The sequence below is a fragment of the Embiotoca jacksoni genome, unplaced genomic scaffold (assembly GCF_022577435.1).
Source record: "Embiotoca jacksoni isolate LCO1_2020_lvr unplaced genomic scaffold, fEmbJac1.0.p SCAF_31, whole genome shotgun sequence".
Taxonomy (NCBI): domain Eukaryota; kingdom Metazoa; phylum Chordata; class Actinopteri; family Embiotocidae; genus Embiotoca; species Embiotoca jacksoni.
The window spans coordinates 2,667,047-2,680,800 of NW_027185383.1; the positions used below are offsets into that span (position 1 = coordinate 2,667,047).

A 13,754-nucleotide genomic window follows, 5' to 3' on the forward strand; every position below is an offset into this window, starting at 1 on the left:
TGCAAACCCCATTATTGCTTAGTTCTATGCTGGGTTAAAGATACAGACATTTATGTCCAATCCCAGTGACATCTGGAAGCTGACATGACTCATACCTACTATCTTTATTAAAAATTTATTTCAGCATGGATGCTCTACTTCTTCTCCCTTTCAGTTAGAGAAAAACTGGATCTCTTAGTGGCCAGGGGCAATGAAATGCTTGTAAAAAGCCCATTTATCCAGATATGGATGATATCATTACAGATTTAAATGAGTTGCAGTGTGAATGTCGAATGCCTTAGATGTGCATGGCTAGCACCCTGACTGATTTGATGAATCAATTGAGCAATTCAGAACGACTTCTTAAATGAATCTAGATTTGCCCTTTTATAGCTTTGTTTAAGAACTTAAACCTCTGATATAAAAGGTTTTCAATATCATCACATGAGCAGGACAGTTAACTTCCAGTAAGCTTTGAATCACTGGTCTAGTTTAAGACTATGGAAAAGAAACAGCCTATTGCAGAAATTACCAAGCTAGCATGTTAAACACTTCAGAGAGGTGCACTGTAAGGAAAATATGACCTCATCACTCATCAGGGGGCAACAAAGTTCTTTCTGCGCCAAGTCTGACGAAAATTAAAAGAATAATTTACATTAGTTGTCTTCTTCTGGTTGTTTTGTACATAAATATGTATGTATACTTTCTCTAACAGAGTGGATGTCATTTGAGCAGGCGGTCGTTTAGTGTGGCCCTGGACACATTCACATACACACTGCTAAAACAATATCCGGCCCAGACCATTTCCGAATGTGGTCTGAGCAATCAGATCTCAATGCGTCCTAAGTGCATCATGGGTACTCTCACACCTGTACTTAGACCTGACCAATCTAGATTGGATCACCCTGGACATACTTAATGCCAGATGTGAACAGGACAAAATTATGTTAGCTATATCAAAAACCTACAATTTAAAACACCTTAAATGTGCAACTGCTAGGCTTTAAGATGATGCAACAAACATGCAAACACATAAGTTCAATGGTTTATTTAGTCTCATGGAAGGGAACATAAAAGTAACTCCTTTTCACCGAAGCTACATTAAAATCAAAGTCAAAAACTAGATAAAAGAGAAAGAAAGTAAAAAGAAATGCATCACTAATTATTGCTTTCCTATAAATACAGTAAATTTACCATCCTAAAAAATGACAAACTTTGTGTCAAATGAAACATGTTTTCCTGTTTTCCTGCAATAAAAAAAATGCATTCTAAACAAATTTGAGAAGATCCAATTACAATTCACAAATTTGTATTGCAGTGTCCATCATGCTGTTGGAATGTTCTTGCCTGGAGAAACGTGTATTTGTGAAAAACTACTTGACTTTAGCTCTTTGTATTTAACACATCCTCCCTGTGGGATTTAAATAGTGCTCAATGACTGTCAATGACCTGACATCCTTTAAGGCTATTAAGTGGGAAGTGTGTGGTCTTGTTTTCACACAAAGAATCAATATCACTCTCAAATGCCCATCTAGACAATTACAAGTCCCCTCTGTTATAATAACTATCTCCTGAATCCCTTATTATTCTTCTCTCAGCTTTATTTTGCAGCTCATTCTGCTCACCGCCTTGAGTTTGCGGTATTTTTAATCGTACATCAGTCCTCTAGACACATCAGGGCTGCAGTAAACACACTGAATGGAAATGGGAAGGATCCTCTCAATGGGCCCGCTGAGCATGACTTATATTTTAAGCTTTCACTAATCTGCAGACTTAATTAAGACTCATCAAGACATCAGAGCTCACTAGTGCCCCGCACTGCGTGAGAGGATCACAGCGCAGACAGATGACAGAGATAAGTGCTGTCATTAGCCACCAAGACGGTATCAACGAAAAACTGCCTGCTCCCTGCTAATGGAAACGCTCTGTTCTGCCATTCAAAAATGCAGCCGTGAAGTCTGGAAGATGTCAGAAGGTCAAGAGGTAACTAAAACCGGATTAATGGCCGCCAATAAGATAAAACTGCAAGGTCAGAGATTCAATACATGTATATATATATATCGTCACATGCCTGCCATCCACAAATCAAGACAATGGGACAGATGGAATTGAATTACTTTTACACATCTGATGAAATTAAAGTACTGAAATATTATCCGAGCACGTGATAATTAATGATACTTACGAGTGGTTGTTCCAATAAAGTTTAATATCTCAAATGACAATGTGAAAGAACAGAAGAAAAGGTCATTCTTGGTGAGGATGAATCATCACCCGACATTTCAGCTCATAGTTACGGTTTTAGTATTTTTATTGTGGCTATTGTTCTTGGCTTGGTGTTACCAGAACCTAATTCATTGCATGAATACATGTGGGCATAGGGAATCATGAGCAGTCGTTGCATCCTGCTGCGCGTGGACAGCATTGAACTTAACGACTGAAACTGGTCAAACAGAGGCTGTCAGCAGTAGTCTAGCAGAGCCAGGCTGCCAAGTTGTGTCTTCCTGTCTGAAACTTTCTCCTGGCAAGGTTGGAAACTTCCCTTTGATTTACTTCATGAACAAAAATCATTTAAAAAAGGAAGGAAAGAAAAAGCAGGTAGACGTTTTCAGTTCTACAAAACCTTATTGTTACCATATGGCGAACAAAAAAAATTGCCACAAGCTTGTGAACATTTAGGAGCTATGGAGTGACATATTTCCCTCACGAGTTGACGGAGAACAAATAAGAGCTAAAACAGAGAGAATACTGGACCTCCATTCGCCAGTTCGCTATGAACACAACTCCAAAAGATTAATGACGTTGCTTGGTAGTTGCTGGATTTATAAATAACTAACACATTTTTTGTGTAAGAAATATGTCAATGCTGTGTTAATAACCTCTTTGCACAGTTCCCGTGAGCTAGAAAAAAAACTAAACTGTTTCTAAAAAATGTTCAGGGCTGGGCGGTATGGACAAAATAAACATCCCAATGTTTTTGACCAAATACCTCGAAATTGATATTGCAACGATATTGTAGGGATGACTATTGGTGCTTTCACAGAATATTTACACTGAGCGTTTTTGATAAATAATCATCAGTAATCTGGATATAAAGATTCAGTGGGTTACTGTAATGCAGACTTTAAAACCAGGAAAAGACAACAACTTTGCCATTTGACGATAACCAAAAATCAAAAACGATATCCAGTCTCATACCATGATGTAATATTGATATACTGCCAAGTTTAAATAGTAGATTTCCGGTATAGGCTAACCTAGATGAACATATGCATTTGCTAAACCTAGAGTCGGCAACTTGCTAGCTTAGCATAGTTTAAAGACAGATAATGGGAAAACAACCAGCAGAGACTCCAGATAGTTACTACGTCCAAGCAATAAGTAAATGTGCACACAAACAGACCTGTAAAACCACAACCTGTCTATTCTAACCTTTGACTTTGTTATGGACACAAAATATAGCATATAACACTGAGTTAAAAGAGGTGTTGCATTTGAACAGAGCAAGTCTTCCCCTTTTTGCCACATCCAGCCTGTAGAAGCTCGTTGCCTGTAGCTTCATATTTAGCAGACAAATATGAGACTGGTATTTAGCTTCTCATTTAACTCACAGCAAGACAGCCAATAAGCATACATCCAAAATCTTAAATTGTTACTTAAATATATTTGTGTTTCTTTCAGATTAAATATTTAAACCATCTCCAGTTTGGCTGCAAAACAAACCCATTATATAATATTTCATGGCAAGTGATTGTAACATCCCAATAACTTCTCACCACTGCTTTACATATGTCCAAATGAATGGGCTCTCAACAAAAAAAAAATCCAATTACTCGCCCACTTCCAATTTGTCAAATAAAGCCCCCTGACCACAACGAGTACATGACAGGCCCTTTACATTGTGAGATTAAGCCACTCCGGATGCAGATGGCCGCCACTTGTTAAGAAGTCATTTTACCATGTATTCATCTGCTGATGTGATCCCTTGTGTCAAATCCCAATCTAATAAGAACTTCTCTGCATTCGAGCTCAGAACAAAACAAGTCAGCTTCTTTTAAAGCTTCACATAAGTAAAGGAGGCTTCTTTTCATAAGGTTATTGAGATGACATCAGACAATGCTGCTACTAAGCTGTACAAGGAGCACTGTGTCCCCTGTGTTTTTGCTCAGTCAGATGACTTAGTAATAGGGTTTACAAGGTAGCATTGCTTGTAATGTACTAGATGCAATGTAATGATGTCCTACGGACGCTTCTGGAAACACAGCAAAGCTCTTTTCATAGTGCTCACATGCTAGATGTCATACTTATCGGATGCTATTTTTGTTGCGGTTTGGAGACACTTGTTTAAAAGCTCCACGGGGAGTTTGGTTTATATTTGCTCGGATGGGTTATGTCAGTCAGTGTGGGCTCGGCAGAAGACTTCCTTCAGCCAGCTGAAAAAGGCTGTTAAGATTGCAGGTTCGGGCCCCATGTGGGAGCTCTGAAGAGGTCTCTTTAAGTTCAGTGACCTGGATTTGTAAATGATGATGTGAGCTTTGTTATGAAGAGAAACTGCTTCGTTTGGCTGTAAAATGTTTCATTTAAATCCTATTTCCAGCTCTCCTCCGCGGAAAGACAGCAAGTTGCTTAGTGACTCTGGCATTGTGATGAGGAATATAAATCTTGTGTTTTTATGGCACCTGATCCATTCTGTTTATGATACACTGTGAGGTTTGCTCACTGTTTCCAAGGGCCATTTTAGAGACTGGATGTGGCTACAACATCTAAACAAACACTATACTATGTAGTGTACAAAGCGTATTGTAAAGCATATGTTTGGATTTGCAGTGTCTGTTGTGATGGCAAATATGAATAGTATCTCATGGGATTATGTGAGTTAGCACAGCTATGTGAACTTGATTGAGTCTGTCCATGTGTCAGGGTTTGGTGAGTGAGTGTGCAGGACGTTGAGGGATCAGCAGGCACGATGGCGGAGCCGGGGTGATACGCCAACGCTGTATGGGTTTTTTTCTCAATTGCTCTCGAAAGAAAGACGGCAGGAGAGCTCGTAGCTGACGTACAGCCGGACGCGACAGCAGGAAGTAAAGTGGTGGATTCCAGCAAGGCGCCAGGCAGACCAGCAAAATGGCCGTCAGGGATGCCACTTCCCACACCAGGGACACCCTCGTCTGCGTTTCCTCACTCGGCCCGGGCGAGGTGGGTGACGAACACGGTGGAGGGAAGGTTGGCGATGGCTTATACCCGGATCTGCTAACGGGAGAAGCTGCTGAGCTAACGTGAGGCGACATGACGTTGACGAACTCAAGAGCATAGTACGGCAACCAGCTGATTGCAAAAACCACGGTTGAACCAATGAGCAGGGCGGTAGCTTTCTTGTTGCGTCTGTCAGCAGCCAGCGTGCCCCTGCAGCTGTGGAGGTGAGAAATGATGAGGCCGCAGGTAATGGCGATACAGAGGAGGGGGGCCACGTAGTAAACCAGGAAGGCGGGAACCAGGAAGAACAGCCACTGGTCTTGGCCGACTGACCACGTGCAACCGCCGTCAAAGTTGATGTAGGTGACCTTCGGTAACGCCATGGTTACAGAGACGAGCCAAATGCCGACCACAGCCCATAACCTGAGATGGAGAATAGGTTTATTAGGTGTGTAGACGGAAGAGAGAGGTATGCCCTACAACCTGTCAGATTGATGATTGATTGATTTATGACCCTAAGCCCCACCCCTTTTCTGATGACAGCACGTGTCCTTTGTCCCGCCTCTTTTTCTGACTACTGATTTTTGAATTAACCAATGACAGTAAAGAGGTGGAGTTTTAGAGAGGTAAGGGATTCACGCAGTCAAACTGAACTCGCATACAAATACAAAAAAATCAATTCAACCATAAATTAACAACCAAAGAAATAAAGAATGTGGGTCCAAACTGCACTGTCAGGGAGGCTGGTGGAAAGTAAAATGTATAACAAAGAAACAACTGAACAGGCTGCAATCCAGGATGCAACAACAAAAAATAAGTTAAGCGAGGTACACAAAGACTGAAACTACCACCTAGCGTGACTTCATTTGGCACAGAGTTGCTGAAGGGCCAGATAATTTCAGCAGGAGAAGCTGATGAGTGCACTGATTGCAGTTTTGTCACTTGTGATCAAGAGCAGGTGAGGCGGCGCTGCGACTCAGGAGAGGACAGCTCGGCCCACGTTGGACAAATAATCAGAGTCAGACAAAGAAACATGGGGAAACGGGAGGAATCTGAACGAGATGATGTCTGGCTGCTGTTGTGACAATGACAGAAAGTTTTAGAGGAGTTGAAGAATCTCTTTATTCACTCAAATGTTACAAATATGTTAAGAAATGCTTAATATTTTGAAAATGCTAAATGTTTGAAAAAGTTGAACGTTAGCATAAATGTCCCGAAAGAGTTGAACAATTAAAAATATTAGAATGGTTGAAATCAGTGAGTATGCACAAGCAGTTAACAAGTTAACAAGTTGTAGGCTACTTGACGTTAAAAACATGTAATTCAATAAAAAGCTGCATTTTTCTTTAAAATATTACCAATATATTAACAAAGCTTTGTGTTTACACATCATTAAGCCGATTCACAGAAACATTAAGCTCCATTTAAAGTTGTGTCTGTGGTCACCCAGTGATTGTAAGTTTAACAGTCATGCTCCTTTTTGCTCAGTTTTGCTCTCTACCAGCTACGGTGGGGGATATCTGATTCTTTAGCTGCTGATGTTCATCTCTTTGTTAAATATAAGTAGATACTTCATAGCGTATGTAGAAAATGTTACATTTTCTTGGTGCTTTGGGTGACCATCACCAGAAGTGACCATATTTGGAAGCCATGAGGAGAAACGAGGGGTTGATCTAAATGATGGCTATTACGCCCTCCCCTCTAGACTTTACTCCAGCCATGTGCATCAAACCAGGCACATCCCCAAACATACTCTTTAAAGCCTAATTTTAAATGATGGAATTTTCTGAAGGACCAGCAGGACACTAATCAGAAGGAATTAATTTTGGAGTCTATTGGAGGCAGTCCCTTGTGGCCCTCGAAGGTATTGCACTATTTTTATTTTCAGTCTACTGCTGACAGCCAAATCTGAAGGAGCCTGAGGGGACTGCAAAAGTTCAAACATCTTGGACTTTGAGCCCACTGTGGTATCAAAACACCCCACACAGGGTCGCTGAAATGGATTGATTTCTGATGGATTGTCACAAAATTTAAAACAACAATTTTGGACAAGAGAATAATTTGAAAAATGATTTCATCGCAAAGATTCTGCACATATTGGCCCTAATCCTTTCATGAACCCACATCTGCTTGACGAGTGATACTCACACTTGCATCAGACTAGTCGGAGGCCTCGTCCGCGGTGCAACAATATGAAACCTCAGCACGGACAACGCCGCCAGGCTGAAGATCTCCACTCCCACTGTCACTGAGGTCATGAATCCCAGGAAGACACAGGTGCCACCACCGAGCTGCCAGTTCTGGAAACTAGCACTCAGGAGGACACAAGGCAGGGTGAGCAGGGCGCCCAGGTCTGCCAGGCTGAGGTTGAGGAGCAGGATGGAGCTTGGCTTGGAGCGACTGCGGGGGTTCCTCACCAGCACCAGCCACAGCAGGAGGTGACCTCCGACACCCACCAGCAGAGAGACCAGGCTGACCATCGGCAGCATCACGGCGAAGGAGATGGTGGTGTTGGTGGAGACCATGTTGAAGAGGAGGTTGACGATGGCAGGCATGGCTCACTGTGATTAAAAGATGGAGGATGAGGAGGAAAAGGCCCAGATCTGACCAGGAAAATACAAGAAACAATTCTAAATAAGAGACAGGAGCAGTCCAGAAGTGATGAGCAAGTGAAGCTGTAATGGAGAAAAGGATATTTAGAGGTGAAGAGAATTGCCAACAACTGTAACCGCAAGGTAGAAAAAAAAAAATCAAGAATTCAGAGACACGCAGAGATATGATTTAGAATTTTGTTTTTAACAATCAACTACCTCCGATGAATTATTCATATATTTAATAGTTGCCTTTCCATGGCTCCTGAATCCTTTGCAATTTGGAGCTCACTGGGCTGTTTATGTGACTGACAACCCTGATGAGTCAGACGAGACAGTCTCAGGAGACTTGAGCAACAAACACTCGAGAGTGACATCAGTGAGTCGACTGCATCATGACACAAACGAGATGACTCGCCTCGGCGGGCACAGGCCGACGCGTCACACAGACGGAGGCAGCACCAGGCTTGTTTGTTCCCAGGGGGATAAACAACACACACAAACTAGTTGTGAAAAGGGAAAAAAAAAAAAATGAAGTACACGCTCTGGTAGAGAGCAGACAGTTGACCAGAGTGAAAGCCCGCTAGTAAACAAACCAATTATCCCCACAAGCCACTTACTCTGTGAAAGAGATGATGTGCCTGTATACACACGGACATTTGGCAATCTATTTTGAATAAATGATCAACCATCAGTGTTTGAGTAAAAGTCCAACATTTTATCTTTCAACACGATTTGCATAATCAAAAATACACCATTAAATTCCTGCAGTACTGCTGATGACATCATGAGTTGATTGAGCTTCTCTTTACTGCATCCCCCTGGATTATCCTGATGAAAACCACAGCACTTTGAAGAGAGATAAAAGTGAAGGCTTTTTAAAACACCGGGAGCTGCCTACTGAGATCTAATTACTTGCACACATTTTGTTAAACCTCATAAATTACTACATGAGCAAAGACCTTGGCTACATAAAGTCACAGCAAGAGCGGCATCGAAATGCCGCAGAAAACAAACCTTGTTCGCTTCACTTGTTCTGCAGCTGGCTACATTTCCAACAGTGAAAGTGTCGTCCCACAATAAGAGTGCAGCTATTGACTTGACTCGGATTATCAGCCGTGAGAGTATACAGGCAAAGAAATGCAGCAGAGAGAGGTCGATGCTGTGCAAGAGAATATTGCCAGCGAGGGTCATCCAAAAATAGAGCTGCTGGGATCAAACATCGACTGGTAATATGTGTGCTTAAACTGTCCTTTGACGCCAACGGAAACTGAATCATTCGTCATCAATTCATTTCAGAGTGGGACATTTTTACTCGATGCTATTGCCAATGTCTGGCGAGAGGGAGTTGTGCGTGCGATGATATCCTGGACACTTTGTTTGGGCAAACAAAGCGAGCTAGGATGATGATACAAGGCAACATTGAACTAGAGGTTTTCTCTCTACCAACTTATTTCCCGTCTTTTATTCTGTGGAAACAATATCATGTGACTGGTTATCATTTTTTGTTGAGTGGGTGCCAGAGAGTTGGCAAAGGGAATCACATCTCAGTCTCTGAAAGAGAGTAAATCTGCAGACATATGTTTAATGGTCGGATGCTTTAAATAAAGAGCAGTGGGAGCTTCCATTTGCATTGGCAATAATTGTGAGATGGTGTTGAGAAAACGAACATGAAACAGTGAGGCAGCTACACACACATTTTTATTTTATAATGATAATTATTTTAATAACCCAGCTTTTTTTTTTTTTTTAATGTCAATACATAAAATGTTATAATTATGTGTAGCCTATCTCTTGTGCTTAGGTAGACAATCTGAATTCAATGGGATGCTGGAATGGTGGACTCTATTATTACCATCTACTACTAATAAAAACTAACATAGGGCCTATAGGGGAAGAAAAAAAAAAGGCAGAACCGAAATGCATTAAAGTGTTAATAATGCAGATCATAAATGGTAGCCAAATATATTCAAGATAACTTTAGACCAAATTTTTTGGTCCTACTTTTGGTTTAACAGTTACAAAAGAAAAACAGTTAACCACTCACTGTAGTACAATTATAATTTTTGATGAATAGTTTGCGAGAGCTCCATTAATGTCCTCCTTAACCATTAGTTGTGACATCATCTATGTCATTTGAAAATGCCGGAGTGTGGTGGTGGGAGGCAGCATTACTCCCACTTTCGTCAAAATCTGATCAACTGTGTCCACGGGATTGTGTGTGAGGGACAGCTGGAGGAACAAATGAACAAGCGCTTGTTCATCCATCTGTCCCTTCCAAGCAGCATCTCACTCAAGTTAACATCACTGCCCAAATTCCTCTTTGGGGGTGGGTGATAATGTGCGCTTTACACGCGCAGCAAAAAAAAAAGGTCAGCGAGGCAGCCTTGGTGTTTCCAACATGGAGTCAAACTGTTAATGCTGAATACAGGCCTAAATAAAAGTGATCTGAGAGGAGAACATTTATCAGATGGGAAATCACAAATTAGCAGCCTGCTTCCAGCCTTGCTAAATTTTACCTCACACATTACTGTATTATTTATATTTTTCTTGCTATTCTGCTTTTATTAGCAGCAGCTGGATGAGCCGTACAGAGCAGAAGTAGTGGGAAGGGGATAAAAAGCAAAGATGCAACACGACAGATGAGGAGAGACAGCCAGGAGCAGAGGAATGATGGGAAGTACAGAGACATGAAATGTGCAACACAAGGCTAAACTAATTGTGTTTAATTTTAGACACGTTGACCTCAAACTGAACTAATTTACGGATTTAGAAGTTGCAACTGGTTCCAGGCTATTTTCAGTGCTTCCACTTTCAATCCTCGGTCACGGTATGGATTTACACACATCTGTAGCGTGACAATCAATCAATCAATCAATCGGGATCGTGGTTTTAAGAGGAAAGCAAAATATGGTTAAGAATGGAGGTTGGAATAGTTTACTTTTCGGCCCCATTTATATGGACTGATCTAATTTCTCTTTTCACTTCACAAAACCTCTCCACTGTTCCACAGAGCTGGGTCGATAGCTGTGGGCAGCCTTTCAGCTACTGTGCTCTGACCTGCTCCTTACCACGTTGTTTAAGGACAAACTGTGATAGTGTGAGTTTCCCTTCTTGTAGCTGTCTGATTGTGAGTCCAATCCTGCCACTTTCTCATTCATCATCTCTGAGGCCGTCACATCTGTGTGTCTGGCAGCCATGTCCACACAACGGATAAAGAAATCCAGTATATGAGAATATTGTAAACGCATCCCAGTATCACACTAAAGCGTTTAATACACTTGCCAGTCCACTAGAGGGCAGCATGTTAGTGTCACGAGTTTGCCTCGCTGATTCGTCAAAAACCATGTGTTTGGAAAAAAAAACATGTTGTACATTGCTTTAATGAACGTCAACATCTCCCAGACTAGAACTCTGCCCTCCAGGATGAAGGTCAATACCTATATGCCACTGAACCAACCCTACTGCCACCTTTCAAAGACTACACTGCAGCTGTGTTCCCATACTTTTTCTTTTTACTTCTTTTTACCTTTTCAAAGTATGTACATACGTGTACATGCATGTGTATGTGGTATGCATACAATTGGTGCATACTACTGCCTCAGAAAACTGCGCCTTGAACTTTGACCCTCTTGGTCATATCTGTTCACAACCCGTAGCGCGACATAAGTAAAGAAGAAAGAAATAATGCGATTAGGAGCTGGAATTTGGAGGCGCTACACTTGGGCGGAGCATTAGCGCCTCCAACAGTCTGAGCAGCTCAGTCCATGTGACGTATTTTCCGCTGCACAGAGGATTGTAGGTCCGAAACAGCCAAAGAAACACAATGGCCTGCATATGACCAGATGGAGAAGGACATTATGGTATTTTTGGCATACTGCAATTTACATACTATGTATTGGGACATACTATATATAAATAATAAAATACTTTGTCTGGCATACGAAAAACAAGTGTCGTGGTATGGGTATAGGAAAGCACAGAGCCTTTGTGCTTCGTCAAATGACTTCTGTTGTATGATGTTCATTAGACAACTTCTATCACATGACCCATCTCCTGTGACGTGCCTCTACATTTCATATGGGTGACGAAAACCATCACAAAGACACGCTGTGGACTGGTGGGTATATTACACACTTAGCTGTGACACTGAGCTTTCAAATGACACACTGATAAGAATTAATAGTTACCAAGTTATTTCTATATGCCAGTACTTCCTCCACAGCTACAGTAACATTGGCTAAAAAAAAAAAAAGAAGCACAACACAGCTTAGAGATAGCAATCTTTCTGATTTAATACTTTAACAATACTCAAGGTGTGGATCACAGTGAATGCTGTATATACATGACAGACACATCCAAAAAGGGTGTGACCTGTGCATACAAGTCAGACTTTGGAGGAGTCACTGCATCAAGCAGAGGTTAAGAGACAATTAGATTTAAGTTGTTTGTGGAACAGTCGCTATCATTATCCTTTGAATTACAACTTTTTCAATCATAATGAGATTCAAATATAATTCCATCTTTTTTTAAAACTATATTTGTTAATCACAAATAGCATTTTAAACCAAAGTACAAAATACTTTGCTCACTGCTAGAGTTATCACTGGGAAGGGGACGCAATCATACAAACAGAAGGCCACACGAGAATGAACTGAAATGCTAACATCAAAAAGTACCACAGTAAATTCAAAGCCAGAGTGGGTTAAAACTTAAGCAAAGAATTTTCAACTGTGACTATTTGACCCAGGTGTGGACCGGAGGAAGAAGTTAAAAAGGAACCGCAGAGGTCTGAAATGCCGGGCAGAGCCGGAGGGAAATACAAAGAGGATGTTAAATGAATGCGCCTCACTTACTGTGAACGGTGACCTGCTCCTGGGAAAAAGCCTCGCGCTCACCATCAGCTGATGTGCTGCTGGAGAAGGAGAGGGCACACACCTGCGTTACATTCCCTGCATCCACTCCCCCCTCTTAACTTCCCACAATGTACTTTGGCCATGGACACGGACACACACACACACACACACTTACAATTTCAGAAAGAGGGAGACTGCCCTCATTTTCCTCCTTAGCCCACAAAGAGCAAGATAATGAGCAAAGGTACCAAACTAGTGAGCTGCTGCCTATATCAATGAGATAATGAACAAATTCAGTAAAACCTCTGCACACTATGTGACACCCATCTTCTCATGCGCTTGATCTGGAGCTACTTTTCATAATTTAGACTTGGCCTTTTAATTGTAATAAAAGGAATGTTAATGCTGCAGCATAATGGGATAATACAGAGTACCTTGCTTTCTACAGTTTGGGGAAGATCCCTTGTTGTTGCAGCATGATCACTAGTCTGCAGAGAGTCCCGAGAACACCATCCAGCACACTTGTGAGGAACTGGAGAGTCGAGTGTGAGGCAGGTTTTTGTTGTGTTAGTGCCGAGTCTCAATGATGGCAGTGAATCAGTGCAGGCAGGTTCCTACAAGACTAAATCACAGCAGCACAGCACAACAATACTGTGAGCTCAATACTATCACATTCATGGCAAAGGTACCTGTGGAGTTTTCTTTTTTATATTACACACCAAAATGCGTCATATCTATGCGTGCGGTCTACTAGGCATGAAGAAAGCACTTTCTCACATATCCTTTTTCATGAAGTCTGCATTGTTTATGTTTACCAAGTAAAAGTCCTCTTCACTGCTTTTGGCAACACATTAATGTGAATCTTGTTGCATTATCCATGCATGTGTACTGGATACTGGACTCAAAGATGCAATCAAGTCACCATCACTGAAAAAGACTGAACAAAAATGTTTTCGAGTCTTCACATTTGCTTGTTTGTGTTTTGATGCCCACTCAAGTAGCAACCCTCTGTAACATCACTGACTGCTTTTTGAACGGATCTTTGAAGGTTCAGTTCTTGCAGATGTCGTAGTATATTGGGCCCAGAATCGACCATGCTTGGGCAAGATGGGGAGGAGCATTTCAATGAAATCAG

The 13,754-nt window shown here is 41.5% G+C and overlaps 1 protein-coding gene across 1 annotated transcript; it reads right to left on the reverse strand.

The window, feature by feature from the left end:
- Window positions 1–4,895: 4,895 nt before the first annotated feature.
- On the reverse strand, window positions 4,896–8,795 carry LOC138207270 (putative neuropeptide Y receptor type 6). Its single transcript, XM_069164386.1, has 3 exons — window positions 8,781–8,795; window positions 7,321–7,775; window positions 4,896–5,595 (listed from the first exon to the last, which is right to left on the reverse strand). The coding sequence occupies exons 2-3, from the start codon at window positions 7,725–7,727 to the stop codon at window positions 4,896–4,898; spliced, it is 1,107 nt and encodes a 368-aa protein (XP_069020487.1). The 5' UTR covers window positions 7,728–7,775; window positions 8,781–8,795.
- Between the last annotated feature and the right edge of the window lie 4,959 nt (window positions 8,796–13,754).